Source organism: Lagenorhynchus albirostris, chromosome 9 (genome assembly GCF_949774975.1).
Source record: "Lagenorhynchus albirostris chromosome 9, mLagAlb1.1, whole genome shotgun sequence".
Classification (NCBI taxonomy): Eukaryota; Metazoa; Chordata; class Mammalia; order Artiodactyla; family Delphinidae; genus Lagenorhynchus; species Lagenorhynchus albirostris.
Window position 1 is genome coordinate 6,826,036 of NC_083103.1, and position 23,225 is coordinate 6,849,260.

Below are 23,225 nucleotides of genomic sequence, written 5' to 3' on the forward strand. Positions count from 1 at the left end.
CCAAACACCCCCAGATGGAAGAAGAAACTACCAACCAAAATCAAAAATAGTGTTATTAATTCTGGTGTCTCCGAAGCACGAAAAAAAAAAAGAAAAAGAAAAAAAAGAAAAAGAAACCCCCCTCCCCACATTTCAGCCCCAAGTCCAAGGCCAAGGGGCTACCCCAGCAGGCAGTGCAGGCCGAGGGGCCAAGTCAGTCCTGGCCATGGGCTTGAAGCAGGACCAGCCCATGGGTTTGGCTCTTAGGGCCCAGCTGGGAGGCTGCCTGCCTCAGTTTGGGGAGCCCAGGCCCTGAATTAGGATGAGAGATCAGGGGCCAAGGTCAGAGGTCTGGGATACTCAGTTCTGGTGCTCTGGCTAAGGCAGCCAGAGGTCAGGGTTCACATGTGGGAGCCAAAGCCACTCAGTTCTGTGGTCCAGCAGAAAGGGCCAAAGGCTGGGGGTCCAAGTTTCTGAATCCTGGGCTGGGACCCAGAGGGCACCAGGCCACTCAGTACTGATGCTCCAGCAGGGGCTGGGCAGCTGGGCTCTCACGCTCTTCAGCGGGGGCAGGCCAGTCGCCCAGGGCCCCAGTGGGCGTGCCACTCTCAGGAGCACTGCTATCCAAGCACGGAATATCCTGCACTGCTCTGGGGGGCGAGGCATCGGTGCTGATGTCCGGGCTGAGGCTGAGGTCTAGGGGCACCTGAGGGAGGGGAGATAGGTTGGTAGGAGAGCAGACCTGAGCTGCCCAGGACCCGACCTTCCCATAAGAACCGTACCTGAGATTTGGGGGTGCTTCCTTTAGGGCTCCCTGAGGCTGGCTCCCCCTCGGATCCCCCTAGCCCCTTCCGACCCCCCAGGCTCCACTTCCCACTGGGACCCTCAGAACTAAGGAGGCCAGGGCCAGGGGGCCTTGAGGGCCTGGGACCCTCAGTGGGGGCAGGAGAAGCGGGGGATGGTCCAGGGAGCCGAGGGGGTGGCCACTGCAGCAGAGGAGGGGGGCGCCCATCACCAGAGCCACTCAGGGAGGGCCTCGGGCCCCAGGCAGGGCCTGGTGGGAGGGGCTGGTCACCACCGCCTGTGGGAGACAGATAAGAAGGCAGAGACTTCAGTCGGCTAGGCTGCCCTCTCCACTCAGCGGTTCAGCGCGGCCCTGCCTGCTCACCTGCTGTGTTCTCAGGTGTGGGGTGTGCCAAGGGGGGGTTATTGCTGAGGGAGGTCAAGCCTCCGCCTCCACCACAGTCCGAGTCATCCACATTCCCGCCGCTGTTGCAGCCGGCACCACAGCCCTTATGAAGCCTGGGGGATGGGAGGCGGACAAGAGGTTGGTAGGGGGTGGGAGATACAAAGACCTCACAAGCACAAGTCCCCAACCCAAGACAGGTCACCTACCATATCAGAACCCAGAGTCCTATTTCTAAAAGGTTTTTGCCATCTGCTTCACAGGGCTTTTTTTTTTTTCCCCTTAAGGCCGTACTGCGTGGCATGTGGGATCTTAATTCCCTGACCAGGGATCGAACCCGCACCGCCTGCAGCGGAAGCACAGAGTCTTAACCACCGAACCACCAGGGAAGTCCCTACAGGGCTTTTAAGGGAGGGCTTATCGGGGACTCCCCTGATGGTCCAGTAGTAAAGATTCCACCTTACAACGCAGGGGACACGGGTTCGATCCCTGGTCAGGGAACTAAGATCCCACATGCCGCAGGGCGACTAAGCCCATGTGCCACAACTACTGAGCTCGCGCGCCTCAACTAGAGCCCGAGTGCCGCAAACTACAGAGCCCATGGGCCCCGGAGCCTGCGCGTCACAACTAGAGAAGAAAAACCCGCTCGCCACAACTAGAGAGAAGCCCACACGCTGCAACAAAAGATCCCGCATTCCTCAACGAAGATCGCACGTGCCACAACTAAGACCCGACACAGCCAAAGACAAATAAAATAAATAAATAAACCTTAAAAAAAAAAAAAAAAGGGAAGCATCATCAACGGTGCTTCAGGCTAAAGGCCACATTCAGCTCTGGCTGAGGGGGCGGGGTGTGCGGTTGAGTCAGCTCGGGGGAAGGGGTCAGCTCGGGGAAGGGGTCAGCTCTCGGGGCTCAATCCTGGCTCCAGCACTTTCTCAGTCAGACCCCAGAGAGAGCCGCTTCCTCTCTCCGAGCCCCGGCTTCCTGCCCCGTGACCCCGGCCTTGCAGGCTAGAGGCGGGGGGTCGGAGCTCACCTCTCCCAGCTGCGCAGAAGCCAGCGGGCGATGGTGCCCAGGCTGATGGGGCCGCCCCACAATGCCCGCAGCTGGGGGTGGCTGCCGGCCAGCGAGGTGGTGAGGGGCGACACGTAGATGGGGTAGCCCAGCGGCTGGTCGCAGGAGGAGTTGATCATGTTGCGGAGCGCCTGCTTGGCATTCTGGATGCTGCCTCGCTCGGGGTTGCGGTTGCGCAGGAACACCAGCTCCTGCTGCTGCCCAGCCCACAGGCCGCGCACGCACTCGCGGTTCACCTGCGGAGGCCACACGCGGGGGTCAGGAGGCCGCGCCAGGAAGGGGGCCGGGTCGGGCGAGCGGCCGTCCCCACCTTGATGACACGGAAGCTGAGGTGGCGCCGGTTGAGCATGATGATCTTGTACTCGTCGGAGGCGTCGTCCAAGACATGCCGCAGCGCCAAGAGCGAGGGCGTGTTGCTGAGGATGGCGCTGCGCCAGGCCGGGTCGCCTTCGTGTGAGATGACCAGCCGCTCCTCGTTGGCTGCGATGGCATCATACAGAGCGGCCGGCTCCTCATACTCATCTGGGGACGTGAAGTGGTCCTGCGGGGAGGACGGAGGGCTGAGGCCGGCGGCCCCTGGCCTGGGCAGAGACCTCGCCCCACCCTGCCTGGGCACACCTCTCCCTACCTGGTGAAGCTTGAGGGCCATGCGAACCCCAGGTGCCACCACGCGGTGAAGCAGGTCCATGTCGGCAAAGACCCACTCGTCGCGCGGGGAGGTGATACGGAAGTCCCCCTTAAACAGGGCGTGCAGGCCGTAGAGGAAGGGCTCCAGGCTGGGGAAGGTGGGGGGGAGGTGAATGCACAGGGGGCTCCTGGCTTCCTGAGCTCTGCCTCTATGTGCAGTGGTCAGAGCGGAGTCGGCTCTTTATGCTGGGCCTTGGTTTCGCCATCTTGACGAGGTCAACCTCTGCCCATGTCCCTCACAGGGCGGTGAGGAGCAGGCGAAGTCACCATGGATAAAAGACCACTGAAGGAAGGACTGATGCGGCCCCTGGGGGCTGAGGCCAGAGGCCCAGAGCTCTTCATGGAGGTAGAGGAGGGGAGAGCGACAGGCCCGGCTGGACTTGCGGGCACTCACCTGGCCGACATGCTGTGCGAAGCTGTCCCCAGGGCCCGGCGGCCCAGCACACACAGGCCAAAACACAGCGTGACCAGCGGCGAGTTCCAATCCTGGTCCACAGGCTGCGGCACAAGGACCCCCGTCCCCAGAGCCCAGCTCAGACCTGGGACAGGGAACCTGGGGTGGGGGCTGGGGCCCAGGCCAAGGGAGGCTGAGGGTGAGAAGAACCTGCACGGGGAGGGGGGAGGCCGAGGGGAGAAGGCAGCCCCAGGGTAGCGGTGGCCGGACCTGGCCGCGCCGAGAAGCGCAGTACTGGATCCACTCCAGGTGCACGGCGCAGAAGGAGGGCAGCGAGAGGCCAGAGAGGCGAAGGTCGTAGTCCTCATCCACGCTCAGTGAGAAGGTGGGGTCTGAGTCAGCATAGCCAGGTGCCCGCACAGGACGCAGGGCTGTCGCGATGCCCTCGTGGCTCAGCCAGGCGTCCAGCTTTGGCGAGCGGCTCACATAGTAGATGATGCTCTGGGAGGAGAGGGCTGGGGTCAGTGCCTGGGGGAGCGCCCTTGCCCCGGCCACTGAAGGAGACAGCGTCAGGGTGAAGAGGCTTCTCCGCGGGAATTCCCTGGCGGTCCAGTGATTAGGGCTCCATGCTTTCGCTGCCAAAGCCAGGGGTTCGATCTCGGGTCAGGGAATCAGGACCCCAGAAGGCATGCGGAGTGGCCAAAAAAAAAAGAGGTTTCTCCCTTAGACTGAGCTGAAGTCAGCTTCCCGGGACGCCCATCCTGTGTCCCATCTCAGCTCCCTGAAGACCCACAGGCAAGTCTGCTGCCCTTCTCTCGGCCAGGGAGGGGGAAGGGGAAAGTTGACAGGAAGCAGTCCTCCTCACGGAGCGTCCCCTGGAGGGTGGTGCACTGTGGCAAGTGCTCGGACGCTTGCCCTTCCCTCCTGACCTGTTTGTAAGGGGAACTGAGGCCCAGACAGACGACAGACTTGCCCGCAATTACACAGCAGGGCAGGGTGAGCTGGCCAGCACCACAATACCACGATGCTGTGGCATCCAGACCTCAGAGGCCCCGGAAGGTCAGCCTAAGGTCATGGGGCTGCCTGCAGGCCAGTGGGGCCTAAGTGCCCCTAGGTCTTGGGCCCCTTGAGGCAGCTTAAGTGTGACGGCCACAGGGCTTCCCCTCAGAAAAAAGCCAGAGGCACGGCATCTGTGCCCAAAGTCCGGGGCTCCTGGACCCTTTAAGAGATTCTGCTGGCTTCTAAGCAGGGGTTTGGGCAAATGCAGAGGAGCTCTTGGAAGTAGGCAGCTGACACAGCCAGCATGGATGGGCAGTGTGAGGCCGGCAGCTGGCAGCCAGTGAGGTTACTGGGATTCTGTGTGCTGCCCTGGGATGGAGCCAACGGGATGGGCTTCTGCCTGGGGAAAGGGTGGGAAGTCCAGAGCTGGGGAGGCTGGCGCAGCTGGCCATGAACAGAGGGCACCTAGGCAGTACGGGAGTCCAGCAGGGTGGCTCTGGTAGGACATGGAAAGGCTAAGAGCCTGGGCAAAACGGCCACAGTACAAGCCAGGAAGAGCCAAGGGCCTCAGATAGCTCCCTGGGTGGTGATGGTGGGGACACCTGGAGGCCATGGCTATAGGTGGAGCCTCACCAGTTCGGTTCCCGGCATACAGCAGCTTGCCTGGTAGCTGGGAGCCTGGCCCCAGCATTGCCTCGGCTGTGGCAGGTAAGTGGGCAGTCTGGGGAAGGCTGGGTGGCCCCCTTACCAAGAGGAAGGGGCACCAGGAGCCTAACGGGGTGAATGGGGGCAGGAGGGCTGTGGGGCAGCTTGGGCTCCAGGCAGACTGGCTCCAGACTGACCTTCTTGCTCAGAGGGCATCTCCGCAGCCCCCAAGAAGAACCAGAAAAAAAAACTTTGGGGACTGGGGGAGGAGCTGGCCTGGCACACAGAAGTGCTCCATTCACTTGCACAACCACGTGGTGTTCTACGGAACCAGCAATCCTGGGGCCCAGCCCTGAGGGTGGTTCTCAGGAGTAACAGCGCCCGCCTGCAAGCATTTGCTGGCAGCTCAGTGGCTCTGCTCCGTGTCTCACGTGGGGCAGCTCACTGAATCCTCATAAGCATCACGACTGTGGCACCTTTTCTGCCTTCATCCCACCTAACTGCAAGGATGGGTCTGTGAGCCTCAGTTTTCTCAACTGTGAAAGGGACCTGTTACACTGACCTTGCCTCTTCCAAGAGTTACTAAAAGAATCAAACAGGGGCTTCCCTGGTGGCGCAGCAGTTGGGAGTCCGCCTGCCGATGCAGGGGACACGGGTTCGTGCCCTGGCCCGGGAAGATCCCACATGCCGCGGAGCGGCTGGGCCCGTGAGCCATGGCCGCTGAGCCTGCGCGTCCGGAGCCTGTGCTCCGCAACGGGAGAGGCCACAACAGTGAGAGGCCCGCGTACCGCAAAAAAAAAAAAAAAAAGAATCAAACAGCAGAATGAATGTGCCTGGGCTTGGAAATGCTAAGAGTACCCCAAGGCTTGGCTGCAGGTGGATGTGAGGGCCAGTGTCTCCGTGGCCACGGGAGTTGCACTGAATCTCTCACGCAACTGCACTCAGTGACTTCCACGAAGGACAAGGTAGGAGGCGCCAAGGGGGGCTAAATCTGCACAGGAAGGCTCCGCCTGGTCTGCCAAGCCCAGGGCTGGATGGGACACATCCCTGAACTGCCCCAGGCCCGTGGGGCTGCCCTGCACACCTGCCTCCCCCCAGGCCCCGCCTCAGCAGCCCCCATTCATCCTTCCAAACTTCAGCCCACACTCCATCCTGGGCAGAGCCTTCCCTGGGTCCTCCAGGCGCCTCCACACGGCCGTGATTCTGCCCAGCCTTTGAGGCAGCTGCGGCAAGTCGGCTTCCCCTCAAGAAGCTGGACAGGGGCGGCGCTCATCTCAGCCTGCTAGCCGGGGGCCTGGCTGGGGTCTGCTGCACCGCCACGAGAAGCCTACACTGGCCGAGAGGGAGGAAGTGGGGAGACCTGGGCAGGAGCACCTCTCAGGAGATGGGGAGAGGAAGGTGGACAGGACCGTAACCCCTGGGTGACCTGCGGCTGGGAATGCCTTTTTCTGGACCACAGCCTCTTTCTTGGTGACGACAAGTATGGGGCAGGCTCACAAGCCCTTCCCTAGGAGTGGACAGGTGGAAACATCCACAGCAGAGAAAGTGCAGTTTCTCTGACAAGCGACACAGATGGGGTGCCCACTGGCAGTGAAGGACAGCTAGGGGATGCACAGGACTGCCCTAGAGAGAACCTCAGGTGGGCAGGCTCACCTGGACTCCAACAGGCCACCCCGTCTGGGCCCACGACAAGCCCCAGGGAAGATGCTAAGAGAGCGTGAGGGGACCTATGAGCCCCTACTCACCCCACTCCTGTAGCGCCCTCATCATCCCTGCCACCTCACAGAACTGCGAGAATCCCCACTTCTCAAGGGGGTTGACAGGCACAGCAAAGAAGGCGATACTTTAAGCTTCCCAGAACCCAATCCACGGCTGCCTTCGGACCCCACACCGTGCCTCACCAACCCCCTGCCACATCACCATAGGCCTCGAGACCCTCAGGCCTGGCTTGGCGTGCCCAGGCTGAGACAGCGAGGACCAGGCCTGGCTTGGCGTGCCCAGGCTGAGACAGCGAGGACCAGGCCTGGCTTGGCGTGCCCAGGCTGAGACAGCGAGGACCAGGCCTGGCTTGGCGTGCCCAGGCTGAGACAGCGAGGACCAGGCCTGGCTTGGCGTGCCCAGGCTGAGACAGCGAGGACCAGGCCTGGTTTGGCGTGCCCAGGCTGAGACAGCGAGGACCAGGCCTGGCTTGGCGTGCCCAGGCTGAGACAGCGAGGACCAGGCCTGGCTTGGCGTGCCCAGGCTGAGACAGCGAGGACCAGGCCTGGCTTGGCGTGCCCAGGCTGAGACAGCGAGGACCAGGCCTGGCTTGGCGTGCCCAGGCTGAGACAGCGAGGACCAGGCCTGGGCTAAGCCTAGCTCTGGCACTTTCTCCTGATTCTAGGGCCTCAGGCAAGTCGCTGTCCGCACCTGAGGCAGCGGGACCTCTCCTGGAGGGTGTGGCGGGCTCCACGCAGCCCAGGAGAGGTGCCTGGCAGAGCCCAGCCCTCAGTGAGCACCGCTGCTTGGCGGCTGCTCCTACGACTGTCGTTCCCGCCACCGCTGCTCCTGTTATCGTCACTCTGTACTGGGGGGGCGTGGGGCGGGGCTGGTGGTCTTGAAGGCTGGCATCAGCAATGCCCCTCCCAGAGAGAGGATCTGTGCACGTGCTGCCCACCGGCCCCCAGGACTCACCGCCCCACGTGAGCCTCCTGGAGGAGGGTGACAGGGGGCCCGCCGCCCCGGGCTCCCCACCGTCAGAGAGTCACATGGGCCTCTGAGGCCCCCTGTCCCACACTGACACTTTGGAGGCTGATTAAACTCTCTGAGGCCTCTGCTTCCCCCAGGGATCCAGAAGATGGCCTTCGGGATGCTCCTGGCCAGTGGGCAGTCACCGGTGGGGACCCCTGCCCCCCAGCCACCTGCCCCCGTACCCTGACGTAGTAGGTGATGAGGATCTTGCGGAGGTCGAAGACCTGCAGCATGGAGGCAGCGTTGTTGTCGCTGATGCTGTAGCCCTCCAGCACGTACTTGCTGGCCGTCACTTCCCAGGCCAGCCAGCGCTGCCCGAAGGCGGCATTGAAGGACAGGACCCTCGGCAGGTGGCCAGGCTCGCAGCAGCAGCAGCCCTCATCCTCCTCCACGCCCTCTGTGATGGCCTCCACCTCACGCTGCTGGCAGTACGTACCTGCGGGGAAGGGGGGGCTCCAGTCAGGGGGCCACAGGGACACCCCAGCCTACCTCCTCCCCAGACAGTGCCCAGGCACCTCCCCGAGATGCGACGCAAGTAACCATTATTAAGTGAACCGGTTAACAAACAAGCCCCTTTCTCCTCCTGACTCCCAGTGGCCGCGATGGGTGGAACTGGGTCGCTACAGACCTGCCGCAGTCAGGGCAGGGACGGGGCTGGGCCGGAGACAGCCTGCCACCTCACTGCTCGGACTAGGAAACCCAGGCCCGGCGGGGAGAGCCCCTTGCTCAAGGGCCCCAGCAAACCGGAGCAGAGCAGGGCTAGAGTCCAGCCCCGACACGCTGTCAAACTCGGCCCCGCGACTCACCCCGGAACTCGAGGCCACGCAGCTGGAAGGTGACGAGGCCATTGCCCACCTCGATGAGGTGCACCAGGGCGTTGAGATAGTCGGAGGCCAGAACAAAGCAGTCGCCGGGGCCGTAGTTGCCCCAGCGGCCCAGCACCAGGTCCCCACACAGCGTGTGCTGCAGCGAGCGAGTCAAGTGCTCGTAGAAGATCGAGTTGAGGTTGTTGTCATCAGCTCCTGGAACCCAGAATGGACGGACAGATGGACACCGTGACACGTGAGCAAGGCTCCCTCCAGGAAGGCCCCGCCCGAAAGCCCCCGATGGCGGGTACACACCAGGGTTCCGGTCCAGCTGCGTGACCAGGCGGGTGTTGGAATGATCCACACGTTTAGTGCTGTTCAGAGAGAGCGACACCACGCGTGGCCGAGAGGGCGACGCTGCCCAGGGCTAACGACTGCTGCCGCCAGCCCCAAGCACCTCCCCCCCGAACCCGCACCCCTGCACCCCGAGGCAGACGCCACGACAGCCCCGTGACAGAGGGGGAGGCTGAGGCTCAGGGACATGAGGGGACTCACCCGGGACCACACAGCCAGGAAGCAGGGTGTGAGCCCGAGGCCTCGGCCTGGCTCGAGTTTTGCCTCGTTTGGGTCAGCCACCTCGCCGAAGCCCACGGCACCCCACCCAGCCTGGGCTCCAAACTCCTTCCCGTCTCCCAGCAACCTGCCCCCCGGTGCAGCCATCCCGCTCCCCTGTCAAGTCCCTCTCAGGGACGCCCCCGGCACTCGCTTCTGTGGCCCACGAGACTCACTTGTAGTCGCGCTCCCAGAACTTGAGGGGCCGTGCGTAGGACATGATGAAGACGGCGCTACCCAGCAGGGGGTTGAGCGGCGTGGAGAAGAGCGCGGAGAGCAGGGCCTGAACGAACAGCATGGCCGAGTCTGGGCACGAGTCAAGGAGGTGGCAGGCACGCAGGACCCTCCCCGGCCTCCCTCACTAGCCCCCCACCCCGTGCCAACCCGCCTGGCGGCCCCCAGCCCCATCCAGGCCACGGTCCTCCCTGCACACCCGCGCCCAGGCAGCAGGCGGCAGGCTGGGTACGTGGCACGGCGAATGGCTGGGCAAAAGCGTGGAAAGCCGAGCCCCACGTGATCTGCCAGGGCGCGATGTAGGTCAGCACAAAACGCAGCTTGTACAGCAGGTCCCACAGCTGCAGGGTTGGAAGGGGGGAAGGTAAAAGATACGCAGATCACTCACAGAGAGGGGGGGTCCACCAAGTACCCACTCAGAGCCTTGGGGCTACGCCACTTGCTGCCTACATGGGAGTCAAGCTCAAGATCACTCCCAGCTCTTACACTCTGGACCTGCCTCAAAGCCCCTGATACCATCAGCAGCTCCAGACAAAGCAACCAAGGGGGCGTTAGCCATTTAATTCGTAGAACCACTCCGGGAGCCCCCTACTGCTGTCCCATTTCTCAGATGGGAAAACTGAGATTCGAGAAGGTAGAGCAGACTTGCTCAGGCCACGCCACTCTCAGCAATGAGGCTGGGCCTCAACTGTGGTACGAAGAGTTAAGAGCCAGTCACAGGCCCTGCCCTCAGAGGGGGACACAGTCTGGATCGCCACCATCCTGGGTCAGGCCAGAAACCAGACTAGAACGCCCACATGAGTGAGCTGAAAGCTCAGGCCTGCGCTGGGGTCGCCCTGCAGGCACCACTGCAGACTCCAGCACAGAGCCGGGGAACGGTCCTTTTCAAATCCCAGCTGACCACCAATGCTCCAGGAGACCTGAGGCAAATCACTTACCCACTTTAAACCTCAGCATGCTCGCTGCCCCGCCAGGAGCCGCTGCGAAGGCCCCCAGCGTGGCTAACGTGGGCTGGGGAAGGTCTCCCGCACCGAGGCACGAGAGGCCTGCTCCCGCTGCACAGCCTGGAGTCTTGCTGCACAGTCTCACCTTGCTGCAGAGCAGGGACATGAGGAAGTAGTCGAGCAGGAAGCCCTGGGAGAGGCGCGGGTAGTCGAAGTGGAACAGCAGGACAGTGAAGGCCAGGGTCAGGTACTGCTGGGGTGGGCAGCAGAAAGCTGAGCGCAGCAGCTTCAGCCCAGCCACGGTCATCAGCAGCGCCCGGCAGCTGTGGGCGAGGGGTGGGCGTTAGGCACTGGGCGGAGACTCGGCACGGTGGGTGTGGGTGCCCATCCCTTGCTGGCCCTGGCCTGGGCTCTGCTGGGCAGGCCCCTGCTCTTCTGGGCCGGTGCCTCTTCATCTCTGCTCTCTAAAGAGGTCACCCCCTTCAGACACACTGGAGAGACACATCTGCTCTTGAAGAGGCAGCTGCTTCACCGGAAAGGGTGTCAGGAGCTGGGGGCCTACTTAAGCTTGCTGGGCAACTGAGGCAGGTGTCCTTCCCTCTCTGGGCCTCAGTTTCCCCCTGTGTCACACGGAGATGTAGACAGTGGGATGGCAGGGGGCTGGCGGTCCTCACTAGAGACAGAACTTGTCCGGGTGGCTGACGACCGTGTGGGCGTCCACTGTGAGGGCGTTGAGCACCACAGCAGGGTAGATGAGGTACTTCTCCACACACTGCAGGCCGGCGTACAGCTTCTCAAACCACATCACCTGGGCAGCACCTGCAACGGAAGGTGGAAAAGTGGGACTGCTGTCTAGCACCGGGTCCTCCGCATTCCCCTCCAACCACGGGGCAGGATAGGTGTGCTCTCCAAAGGAACCTGGACAGACGGCACACCCCAGGACGTGGGGATGTGGCATTCTGGGTCCCTAAAGACTCTGAGCGGTTGCGGGGCAGGTGGTTGATCTCTGGCAGCCCAGATGAGGGCAATGAGGCCGATGAGGCCCAGGTCGGGTGTGTTGGGGGCTCAGGGCAGGTGCTCTGCCCAGTCGGCTGTCTGTGAAATAAAGGCTGATGACGACACCCCAGGTGCCCACCGGAGCCAGGGCGGGCAGGGTGAGGCCCAAGTGCACAGTGATCCTCAGCCTCAGGGCCCTTCTGAAGGGGCCCCTGCCACTTGGCTCGAGCTGACTTCAGCCACATGGAGATGCTGGCCCAGTGGGCAAAATCCTTCATTGTCTATGAAAACAAAGGCACGTGGACCTTTGCATAACAAATCCAGATGTTTATGGCCTTCCCTGTCGGTCCAGTGGGTAAGACTCTGCGCTCCCAATGCAGGGGGCCCAGGTTTGATCCCTGGTCGGGTAACTAGATCCCACATGCATGCCGCAACTAAGAGTCTGCATGCTGCAACTAAAGATCCCACAAGCCGCAGTGAAGATCCCGTGTGCCGCAACTAAGACCCGGAGCAGCGAAAATAATACACAAATAAATATTAAAGAAAAAAAAAAAGAGTAAACAAATCCAGGTGTTTAAATATAGGCTCAGGGGTGTTTGTGTTGCAGAATCCAAGTAAAAACGCATGCCAGGCTGATGTAGTTCGTTGGTAGCCAGCTTGTAATTCTCGACAACGTGTCCCTTTAAGGTCCTGGAGTTCTACTTCTCCCATCTCCTCAGAGACTGCGAGGCAGGTAGGAAAAGGGCAAAGCAGGCAGGGTGAAAGTGAGGCATGGGCTGATGCGGGCGCAGGAGCGGGTACAGAGGGCAGTGAAGGGGCCGCAGGGCCAGTGCCAGAGCGGACGGGGAGGTGTGGGCAGAGGCTGCCCCCTGCCGGCACTCTGAGCTGCGAGGCCTGTGCTACCATCAGGCTGCAGGGCCACTGGAAATCAGGGCAGGAGGGGTGGAGGGGTCCCAGCCCGGGGCGGGGGGCACTCACCGCGCACTTCATACTGGCTGTACTCCAGCGGCTTCAGCACGGGCTGTGACAGGCAGAACCAGGGCAGCTGTTTGCGGAGTTGCGGCAGCAGGTAATGGGTGAAGAAGCCCACGGCCCCAGCCAGCGCATACAACACAAAACCCAGCACGGACTGCAAGAGGGAGAGGCGGAAGGCTCAGCCAAGGGAACCAGGCCACAGGGCCACGGAGCCACCTGGTGCAGGTCAGCCAGGGGCAGAGAAGGACGTGAGGCCACGGCTGCCCAGGCCCTCAGGGGCGGAAACTGAGGTGGGGGAGGGGGAGGGGTGGCCTGCGGCACACGAACCTTCAGGGCAATGAAGACGGTGCTGGCGCTGATGGCAAAGGTGAGCACAGCAATCACCACACACATCACCAGGTCAGAGTGCAGGACCTCGCGCTGCAGGGTCAGGAAACACCAGCTTGGGTGTCCCCGCCACCCAGTGGCTGACCACACCCCCGCACCCCAAGACTAGACCCTGACGCTGCCGGTCCTCACCACTGACTGACGCATCTTGTCTGGCAGTGGGTCTGGGGGCTCGGCGCGGGCCGTCTCCAAGCTCCGCTCCTCCAGCTCAGGGAAGAGCCTGCTCCGGATCAGAGACCTGGGGGGCATGAGAAGAGTCAGGGGCCTGGGTCTGGGGAGGCTGCCCCTCCTCCCACAGACACCCCCCCAACCCCTGCCATGTCAGGTGGTGACAGGCACATGCACAGACACACACGCACAGACGCACGCAAACACGTATACACGTGCGCACACGGACAGGTACATGCGGGCACCCACCAGAGCACGGTGGGGTCACTGCTCTGCCGGCTTAGGTGGTAGGACAGCGCCACCAGGAGGCCACAGAAGACAGAGAAAAGGACGGGGACGTGCTGTTCTGGCCAAGGAGTCTGGGAAGAGAACCCATGCTGGTCAGAGGGGATGAGGATATGCGTGGTGGCGGAGGGCGGTCCCCCAACCGTGGGAGAAGCCACTGCTGAGCCCAGTTCACAGCCCTGTCCCAACAACGCCCTGGGCTCCAGTATGCCCGCCACCAACCCCCTGGGCTTCCCTACCTTGATGGCTCCGAGGCAGAAGCCGTAGAGCAGGGCAGCAGCCAGCAAGCTGCGCGAGAGGCTGAAGACCGCAGTGAGGGGGCTGGTGGCGGCTGCGAGGTGAGCGACAGCCTTTAGTAAAGCCCAGCTCCCACCTGCCGGCCGCCCACCCCACTGCCCCCCGCTGCCCCTCAACTCCCCCAGACCCCGTCCCCAGCCCACTGTTCTCGGCTCCCCCCAGCCCGGAGAGGCCTTCGGAACCCCTGGCATTCTTGGGTTTAAACCACTTGCCTGCGGAGGAGACAAGAGGGGAGGGGAGGGGAGGGGAGGGGAGGGGAGGGGAAGAGATGGGCTCTCGGAATCCACCATGTCGCCGCGGGAGAAGGCTCAGTGAGCGGCCAGAGCCGCAGCCACAATCCACAGCCCCTCCTGGGCCCCGCACGGCCCCCACACCCCCGAGCCACCCGTGGGCCCCATACCTGTGCCCCCAAAGCCGTGCATATCTATCTGCTCCAGCAGGTACATGAGACAGGTGTTCACCTGGGGCAGGAGGCCCAGGAGGAAGACGAACGGGAAGCACAAGGTGAACACTGGCGGGGAGGGGAAGCGGAGGCCCGGTCAGCCTGCAGGCTGCCCCTCGGCCCACCCCTGGGACCTCGCTCCCTGGGCAACCTCAACCCTGCCCGGCCTTACCAGTGGCTACATCACGGGCGCAGAAGAAGAAGGAGGCGGAGAAGAGCGTGAGGCCGTAGAGGGAGACGGGCGGGAAAGGCTGAGCTGAGGCCAGGGCGTCCAGCAGCCAGATGAGCAGACAGCAGATGCAGAAGTAGACAGGCCGGCTGTATGCGATCACCCAGTTGTGGCCCTGGGGAGGGGGGGCCTGTGAGGAGCCAGGCCTCCCCCACTGAACACCCTACTTGTACGTGCACACACGCACGCTCATGTGTCCCGTGCCTGGCCCTGGGTCCAAGATAGAAAGCTTGGCATGCTGGGGGCAGAAGGACCAAGGAGCTAGGGGTGATGGGGGTGGTTGAGGGAGCCCTGCCTCTCCCCCACCCGACCCCCTCCCCACCTGGTCTCAGTCCCGCCCAGGACCCAGGCCTGAGCCTGGCGGGGAAAGGTGCTGCTCTGCTGGTACTCACGTGCATGGGGGATGCTGCGTCAGGCTGGACACTCTGGAAGAGACAAGAGCGACACTGCTGATGAGAGCCAGCGCCCACGGGAGGGTCAGAGGCCCCAGGATCTGTTTGATTCCACTTCTGGGCCCTTATGAATGACCAGGGCAGGCCCCTGAACCGTCCTGAGCTTCAGTTCTCTCATTTGTAGGATGGGGGGTGGCTACAGGGGATCTGAAGCATCTTAACTGCTTTCGAGCGGGTTTCAAGCTCAACCCGCTCAAGAGGGGTCCTGGGAAGGGGGGTGCATCTGGGAAGAGATGGCAGGGAAGAGACCCAGGAAGCCAGGCCTGACCTTCAGCAGGGAATACTGGCAGGAGGCGATGACCAGGCAGAACTGGAAGACCCAGATGTCGGTGAAGAAGCCCTTGAGCAAAAGCAGGTAGCCCAGGAAGGCGACGAGGCTGCTCAGACCGACACCGAGAATGTTCTCCACCAGCCCCCGAGTCCTGGAGAGACAGCAGGGTCAGAGCACACCCACCTCCTCACCTGCTGGTGGGGCATGGGGTTAGGGGATGGGGGAAACAGGAGCCAGCCACAGAGGCCCATGTCCAGGCCGGTGTCCACGCCAGCCGCCATCCTGAGTATGTGAAGCTATGCCCTCTCAGGGCCAGGGCCAGGCGGCACCCGCTCCAGGAAGCCACTCCACTGCTATCCCGCATCCCGATCCCAGTCTTTGCCCCCTCCAGACCCTGAGGCCTCAGGTGCCACCACTCTGGCATCTGCCCATCTCCGGCTCCCACTCGCTATGCTACGCACACAGACGATGCCCCCCAAACACCGGTCACAGCGCCGGGAGAAACCCAGAACACAGGGAGCCGGGACAGGTTCCAGGCCCAAACCATCCACCCCGACAACAAACGCCATCTGATCTCTCTCGCTTTCTGGGCCTCAGTTTCCTCCCGAAAACACGGAAAGCTAAGACAGATGGTTCGTTAGCTCTTTCAGGGTACAGGATTCAATTTACTTGACACTCACCCGGAAGCAAATAAAAAACGACACATTGAACAGGAACAACGTCTCCAGCAAAGCTCTGGGAGAGGAGCGACCAGAGCACCACCCCCTCGGCCGCCCCTCTGCACCCAGAAGCACCTGAAGAAACCCCACTGCAGACTCCAGCTCTCCACACACCCTCAGCGACCCCAGCAGGTAGGTTCTCTGTTGCCATGACAGCCTCCACACGTTCAGAGTCTGGAAGGCCAGGGGCCAGGGACGATCAAGGACTGGGGGATGAGGGGGTGGGTGCTCACCGGTCCAGCAGGGCCAGCAGGGCGAGCCGCTCGTAGCGCACAGAGGTCCAGCGGCCGGGAAGAAGCCAGTACTTGTAGCTGTGCTGGGCCCGGGGCGGCGCCTCCTCCATCAGTGTCTGCTCCTGGGATTCGTGCAGGGAGTCCTGGTCCAGCAGGTCAAACTGCGGTCCCCATGGCCGCGGCCATCAGCCCCGCACCCCCCGCCCCCGTGGTCCACTGCCACCCCCCAGCACACACTGGCTGGTCACCACAGAAAGTCCCCACCATGTAGCAGCCCCGCGGCCTGCCCTGACCCTCCATCCAAGGGCCTACTCCTTCCTACAGCTTCCCAGGACGGGGCTCAGTGGCCGTGGGGGCTTCCAGGGCTGCTGGACGCCAGGATTACTAGCTCCTGCGTCTGTCTTCCCCACTCAGGCAGCATCTCCCGTCTCTTCCTGGGCTCAGAGAAATCCACCTTATCCTTCAGGAGCCAGCACAAACACTACCCTCCTCCCAGACAGAGCCCTCAGGGTCACTCAGACCCCCCACCCTGGAGCACACGGAGCGCCAGCCCTGAGGACGGGCCTCGGTGCCGGTGCCAGCACTGCGAGGCCCCGGACCAACTTCTTAACCTCTTTGGGCTTCTCGTGTCTTTAATTCAACAAGTGTTTACGGGATACAACTACGAGCCTGTCCCTGTGCTGGGCTCTGGAGAGCCCAGCAGCAGGGCCCCTGCCTCTGGTGGAGACCCTCGGCTGTGGAAGGATAACACTGCTATCCCACGTGACCGTCAGGAGAATAATCACGTCAGGAAGGGGCACGTGGGGCTTCTGGGCGCTGCCCGTGGCCTCTCTGTGGCCCTGGGTGTGTGGGTGCTACTTTCACGACTGTCGTTTAACTCTGAGTCTGTGTCTCACACATCCCTAGTACTTCTGTTATTCCCTGGCCAACCACATCAGTTATTGCCCACGTCAGGACGCTTTCAGGAACAAAAGGTGGCGCTCTTGCTAGCTCTGCTGAGACGGACAAGCTCGAACAGCATGTCTCAAGACACCCCACGTCAGGCGCCCAGCACAGGAGGCAGCACTGCCACTGCCAGGCGAGCTCAACTGCCCCTTCTGCAAGTGCCACTGCTAGCACCCACCGTCCCCACTAACTGTGGGCCCCTCCAGGGCAAACAAAACTATTCCAGGCATGTACGTTGAACGAGTAAATAAATAAGCGACTCCTTGAGCCATTCAGGTCCAGGACCTGTGCACCCTGTGCTGGCCATCAAAGGTCAAGACAGCTATCTCAGGGCCCCTGGAGCCCTCACTCAGGGTGACCTGTCCCTCCTGGTGCCTGGGTGGATGCTTGGTGGTCTGTACCCCACCCCCTGCAACTCCTTCCCCGATGCTGGCTCCTCACCTCTGGGATCTCCAGGGGCACTCGGCGCACCTGCATGCCCTGCAGGACCACGGGCCGCGGCTGTAGCAGGTTCAAGCCACCTGTCGCCTCTGGGACATCAGCCGAGTGGAAGCTGGAGGAATGCGAGTGGCGGTCCCTGTGGGAACAGCGGCCGTGAGGGTCGGGGCTGTGGGTGAGGCTGGGACTGGAATGGGGTCGAGGCCAAGGCCAGGCCATGACTGGGGGCCCAAGGGAGCTGCTCCAATACCCAGGAGCGCAGGGGTGTCCAGAGGAGTCAGGTGGCAGGAGTGCCTCCCTCCCAGGTCCTGGAAGACCCTGGAAGCCTCCTGCTTGGAAGTGCTGAGGAACCAGAGACCTCAGGGATCCCTGCAGGTCCACCCTTCACCGCCGCCCACCCTCCTCTCCTCCTAGAGGTCTGAGCTGCCCCTGCCCAGCCCAAAGAAGGAAGACAGAAAATTCCCCAGAAATGGCAGCCCATTGGCTGCTGGGTCGGGAGAGCCCAAGCTTGGAGACTCACCAGGCACCATTGGCTGCCTGCTCCCCCTGCTGCCCTACAGGGTTCTCGTAGCCACCTCCAGCCAGGCCAAAGGTGTAGGAACGCCGCACGCCTGGGGCACAAGTGTGGGACACAAGGCAGCCTGTCAGGGACAGGAGCACCGAGGCCCAACCCAAGTGGGCACCAGGGCCATCAAGTGAGGAAAACCCTCTGCTGGGTTCCCCTGGATGGCAGCCCAGCCCCTGGGCACCAAGAGCACAGCTGCTGGGACCACGACCCTCAGCGGAAGAGAAAGAGGCTTGGCCACGGACCGGGGGAGGGGCTCACCGCTCTCGTCATAGAAGTAGTGCACAGCACCCTCGGAAGTGTCGTCAAAGGTGCAGGCCTCGTGCACGTTGGCACCGGCCCGAGTGAGCAGCAGCGAGGAGGCGAAGTGCAGGGCAGAGGGCAGCGTCAGCGCCCGGGAATGGGAGGCAGCCCGGCCCCGTTGAGCTTCCTGCAGGCTGCTGGGGAGGGGTCGGCTCATGGTCAGCACCCCTTAGAGCCAGCCGGCCCCCACTCCCGTCCAAGCAGCCGGCAGGTGCTCACCTGGGCGGCGAGCCCATGAGCGAGGCGGGGGGGGTAGGGTTGCTGCCGGCATTGTGACGCCTCCGGATGGCCTGTGCCCGCCTCACGCTGCTTGAGCGGTCCCGCTTGCCAGTCTCCTCGGCAGCTGACCAGAGAGAGAGGCCCCCCGAGCATAAGTGACAGAGGCTTGGACAGAGCCTGAGGGAGGGTTGGGGGAGGAGGGGAGACAGATGCCCCTGCATGGATGGAGCTAAAGGTCAGGCCTAGTCCAACCGCATCCCACCTCTGTGGCCCAGCCAGGTCACCTAACCACGCGGGCCTCAGTTTCCACATGCGGAAACAAGGACATGATCTGCTCTGCCCCACTGGCGACCCGGGAGGATGAGCGTGGCTCCTCAGAGTCCTCAAAGAGCAGAGGCCCAGGTGCTACCTGCAGGACCTGGAGCCAGGTGCCTGAGGTCTCTGCCTCGATCTCCTCACCACTCCAGCCTTGCTCATCTGAGGCGCCTGGCAGCCAACGTCACTAGGTCGCTGCGTCCTTGTCCATCTGCTGCCTGAGACAGAGGCTGACCAGGTCCACTCCAGCTGCCCCTGGCCCAAACCCACGTCCCTACCGAGCTCGCCTCCCCCCAGCTCTGGAGCCGGCACTCACCTCCCCCCACAGCACCATCCTCCTGCAGCTCCCCCCGCCAGCCAGGCTGGTTGGCCGCAGGTCCCCGGCGGGCCTCGGCGGGCAGCACAGCGGGCTCACCGGCTGCCAGCTCCACCCCCGCCTGGACCTCCAGCTCAGCCTTGGAGCCAGCCAGGGGGCCCCTCAGGCCATCACCCCCTGCCCCGTCCATGCTCAGCACGCGGGCGTGCGTTTTGGCGCTGGCGGTACTAGGCGTCCGCTGGGTCCCATAGGGCCGCTTGGGAGGCACAGCCGTCCCCTCCTCAGCCCCGTGGGGGGCCCGTCGTTTCCGGGGCCCCCCCGCCGCACCCCGAGAACTCTCAGGGGAATAGCAGGAAGTGGACGAGGAGCTGTCGGTGCTGTAGCGGCGCTGGGACCGGAGGCTGGAGGCCGGGCTCAGTTCACTGCCCTCGCTGGTGTCATCGTCCTCGAAGAAGCCCCCGCCTTCCAGCAGCGGCCGCCGAGGGGCACGGCCAGCGGGGGAGTGTCTTCTCACAGGTGGCCGCCGTTTGCTAGGCCGCAGCAGGGCCAAGTCCTTGGGCCGTACAACGAGGAGCGGCTCAGCCGGGCCCGGAGGCGTCCCTGCTCCTACGACTGTGTCAAAGGAACGCAGTGTGTCATCTGACGGGACCCCAGCATCTGGTGAAGCGGGCAGCTCTGCCTCCGAGGGTGGGTCTGTGTCGCTGCCCTCGGGGGCTTGCCCACCGGGGGGGCTGTCCAGGTGGGTCGAGTTGGTCTTCTCGCTCTTGAAGCTGCTCAACGTTTCCCTGTCAGTGCCACTGAAGCAGGAATCTGAGGAGCCGGCTTTCTGGGGTGTGGGCTCACCCGAGCCCCGCCGGTCCAGGGGCTGGTAGCCGCTCGCTCCGCGGCGGTGTTCCCGTCGACTGCTGGTCCTCACCAGGGCCCGGTCGGGCCGGGTCAGCGTCAGGAAGCTCTTGCTCAGCTCCTGGCTGAGGCTCCCCTTCAGCAGGGGGCTCATGGGAGTGTCAGCCACGCTGCTCCCACTCCAGGGGGCGCCATCTCCAGCCAGGGGAGAACGTTCTGAGGAGTCCGTGCTGGGGAGAGATGGGTCTGGGGCAGCCCCTGGAGGCGTCTGGGGGAGGTCTCCAACTATCAGAACACAAGAAGACAGAAGACGACAGAATGGCATTCTACAAAAGGGACCGGTGGCTGAAGGGGTCCTATGGCCCCACTTTCTGAGAACCCAGTGGGGCAAGACACTGAGGAGATCCAATCTGAGAGAACACAGAGAGCCCAGGGAAGTAAAAGTTGGGGTGACTCAAAGACAAGACAGATAGTCTTCTCCCCAGGCTCTCGCCAACATGCCCACTCACTCAGCTTCTCCTGTGAGCTTAGCTTCAGCATCTCTCGATCGGCAGAGGTCATGATCACGTTGTTGCTGCCCTGCTCCCGCACCAGCTCCTTGATGTCTGCAACCACAGCCCCAGAGGCGTCAGCAGGACCTCAAGGCCTCCACGCGCCATCCCCTACTCCACACCACCACCTTCAGCTCTGAACAGCAGCCACCTACCTCTGAGGGGCCCAGAGTCCTCCATCCGGGGCAGCAACTCCTGAGCAATAGAAAAAAAAGTACGAAAGAGCAAACAGGGCAAAAAGTAGGTTCAGGACATACCCATGTTGGGGACAGGCTCTCAGGAGAGGAGTGGGGAAGGGAGAGGGCCAGGACCACTCACCGAGACCTGGTTGAAGCCAAACACGGAATGCTGAGAACTACAGCGTACGGGGGGTGTGGAACTCACTTTTCGAAATACTGTCATTTCCACTCCAGGATCCCTAGCAGTGGAAAAGAACAGTAGCTTTCAGCTAACCCCCCCTCTTCATATAGTACTTCTCCCAACATCCCCATCGCTCTACTCTCCACAAAGATCCCCCTGATGAATCCAGGGCCAACCATAGAACGTTCAACCGTTCTTGGACCCAATGTTCCCTAAGCCCCTTCTCCATCCTCCAGAGCTCAGGCCCAGGCACCAAGGACCCTCCATTTCCAACACAGGCCCTGCCTCGCCCCACCTGGGCAGACTGCCGTCCCCCTGGGCAGGCTCTTCCTCTGGCTCCCCCATGGTAGAGCTGCGCTTCTCCACAATCTCGCCCTGGTCGAACATAGCATGCAGCCGATAGTTCACAGTCTTGATGGCAGCGAAGATGACAGCCACCACAAGGCAGTACACACCAGCCACCATCAAGCTGGGGGGCAGGACCTGGAGGTGGCAGCAAGTCAGGTCCCTCTTCACACAGCCCTGCCCCCGTGGGGTGGACCTAACGCCACAGTCAAAGCTAGGATTCACAAATTCACAACAGGACTTCATCGCCCCTGCACACAACTAGTAAGAAAGCCCTGCCGGAGGGCCCTGTCTTCTTTCTAACTGGAAAGAAACGAAGTGAGGGTCTCAAGGTCACCCAGGCCAGAAAATTTTGGCCTCTCCTCCACACACTCCAAACTCTGCACTGAGTCCTCTTCCTACATCCTAGTGCCCAAGCCACAGCCCAGAATCCCTGCCAGGTTGCACCCCTCCGTGACATCTGCCCTCCCTTTCCCCGGCGGGAGTTACAGGTGGCGGCAGCGTCTCACCATGTACAGCAAGAAAGGAAAGGTGAGCAGGAAGATCCAGACATAGAGGTGGAAGCAGTTGGAGAAGGTGCTCTGGTGCGGGTCGAAGAACCAACCGCCGGTGAGCGAAGCCCACACCCCCTGGCGCAGGATCTGCAATACCTGCGACCCCATGGCCCCGCCGCTGCTGCGCGCGCCCTCCTCCCGGGACCCTCATGGGGGCGGCCCCCGGCCCATGCCCCGCGTGGCGCCCGAGGGCCCCGGGGCCCGGCCTCGCGCTCACGCCATGGCCTCCCCCAGCGGAGAAGAGAGGTCGGTGGGGCTAGGGTGCGAGCAGGGGGCGGGGCCGGCCCGGGCAGTCAGCGGTGCGAGACCCAGGCGCGGGGGTGGAGACGCATCAGAGGCGGGGTCCGGGCCCCCACCCCCGGCCCAGATCTGCTCCCAAGGGCCGGGCCGGCAGGCAGGCGCAGGGCAAGGGCCGGGCACCCGTCGGCGGCATCCAGAGGTGGGCGTGGGGTGGATGCTCTGGGGGTGCAGGCGACGGCTCCCTCGGTTCCGGCCCGGGGAAAGCCCTGGTACCCTGAGGTCCACTTCCGGGGTCACAGGTCACTCGTTTTGGGCTCCGCGCTCGCCCCGCTTCTGCGGGAGCCGGCCCAAGGGGGAGGCCGGAAAAAGGAGCCGCGAGCCGCCAACCTGCAGTGGCGCATGCGCCCAACGAGCCCAGTTGGGACCCGGAAAAGGAAAACCTGGCGGCTTGAATGCGCAAGCGCAGGGAAGTGGTGGAGCGCTAAGAAGCGGGAGAGTCCTTTGGGCGTGCGCAAAGTTCAGGTCTAAGGGAAGGGACGGTCCGAAAGGCAGAAGCGCTTGGGCGCATGCGCACACCTAAACGTTGCCAATCTAGCGGAGACCACTGGGCGGAACCCAAGGGATAGTTGAGGGGCCATCGAGTAACGGCGGAGTTAACTGGCGCAAAATTCTCCCACTGAGTTACAAGAGGCGGGGTAGAGGATGGAGGCGCGGATCTCCCTTGGCTAAAGCGACAGTTCGCTACGAGAGCACGCCCCTCTAGGTCCGCCCTTATTAGCGATGGACCTGAAACCTCACGTGCTACCTCTACTTCCAGGTCAGAGCTCAGACTTAAGATTGTAGAGAGCGATCCTCCAAGAACAGGCAGGAATAGTCGAAGTAGGATAGCGTCGTTTTTCTTAAAGTGACAGGCTCAAGGCAATTGGGGTCAATCCAGCAGTTACAAGGGCGGTTTAGCTATTCTGAATCCAATCACTGAGCAAATTTCTTGACCGCAGTTTCAGGTTTCCGCCCCTTCATGGGGAAGAGGCATGAATAAGTGGATTGTTTCCCAGGTGAGGGAAAGAGGAGAGCCTTAGACAACTCGTTCCAAGAGCTCGAGGTGCAGCCAGTTCCGTCCTCCTTGTCTTACGCACCCCCATCCCACTAGCTCTGCAAAGCTGAGCTTCAGGCCCCAGTTTCACATACGAAGAGAATGAGGCGTAGAGAGGATGGGTCACACAGCCCTGCAACTTCGGAGCCAAGATCAAACTCGGGTTTGCCCCTCTCCCAAGCCCGGTTCTTTGCCCCAATTTTGCTGATGCGGATGTAGAGAGTGGGGATGGCCCGTCCTTAGTAGAAACCAACTTGGACCCTAAACCTGCTGTCATGGGGGATCGGGGCTACCCTTCCCCACCTTCTGCCTCTCATTGCCCGCCTACCCGGGAACTCCCAGGCCCAGTCGCCCCGCAGCCTCTGGGAGGGGAGCGGTGCTACCCGCCCGCGTC

The 23,225-nt window shown here is 62.7% G+C and overlaps 1 protein-coding gene across 10 annotated transcripts; it reads right to left on the reverse strand.

Annotated features, from left to right (window-relative positions):
- Positions 1-35: 35 nt before the first annotated feature.
- On the reverse strand, positions 36-23,112 carry PCNX3 (pecanex 3). Of its 10 annotated transcripts, none has more exons than XM_060158626.1 (35): positions 21,454-22,621; positions 20,895-21,082; positions 20,558-20,657; positions 20,395-20,434; positions 20,198-20,293; positions 18,846-19,973; positions 18,215-18,338; positions 17,954-18,132; positions 17,648-17,738; positions 17,131-17,266; positions 15,745-15,887; positions 14,790-14,943; positions 14,462-14,494; positions 14,013-14,184; positions 13,799-13,909; positions 13,341-13,432; positions 13,066-13,175; positions 12,781-12,886; positions 12,589-12,681; positions 12,265-12,415; positions 10,965-11,109; positions 10,436-10,613; positions 9,579-9,687; positions 9,289-9,418; positions 8,816-8,874; positions 8,501-8,716; positions 7,877-8,130; positions 3,591-3,821; positions 3,321-3,424; positions 2,868-3,015; positions 2,550-2,780; positions 2,201-2,475; positions 1,148-1,281; positions 762-1,060; positions 36-685 (listed from the first exon to the last, which is right to left on the reverse strand). In XM_060158626.1, the coding sequence occupies exons 1-35, from the start codon at positions 21,604-21,606 to the stop codon at positions 491-493; spliced, it is 6,108 nt and encodes a 2,035-aa protein (XP_060014609.1). In that variant the 5' UTR covers positions 21,607-22,621; the 3' UTR covers positions 36-490. The 10 variants fall into 10 exon arrangements, 9 of the variants coding, with proteins under 9 accessions (XP_060014609.1, XP_060014611.1, XP_060014608.1 ...); XM_060158628.1 differs by having other exon boundaries at positions 15,745-15,905; positions 20,624-20,657; positions 21,454-22,620; XM_060158625.1 differs by having other exon boundaries at positions 15,745-15,905; positions 17,954-18,129; positions 21,454-22,620.
- Positions 23,113-23,225: the final 113 nt, after the last annotated feature.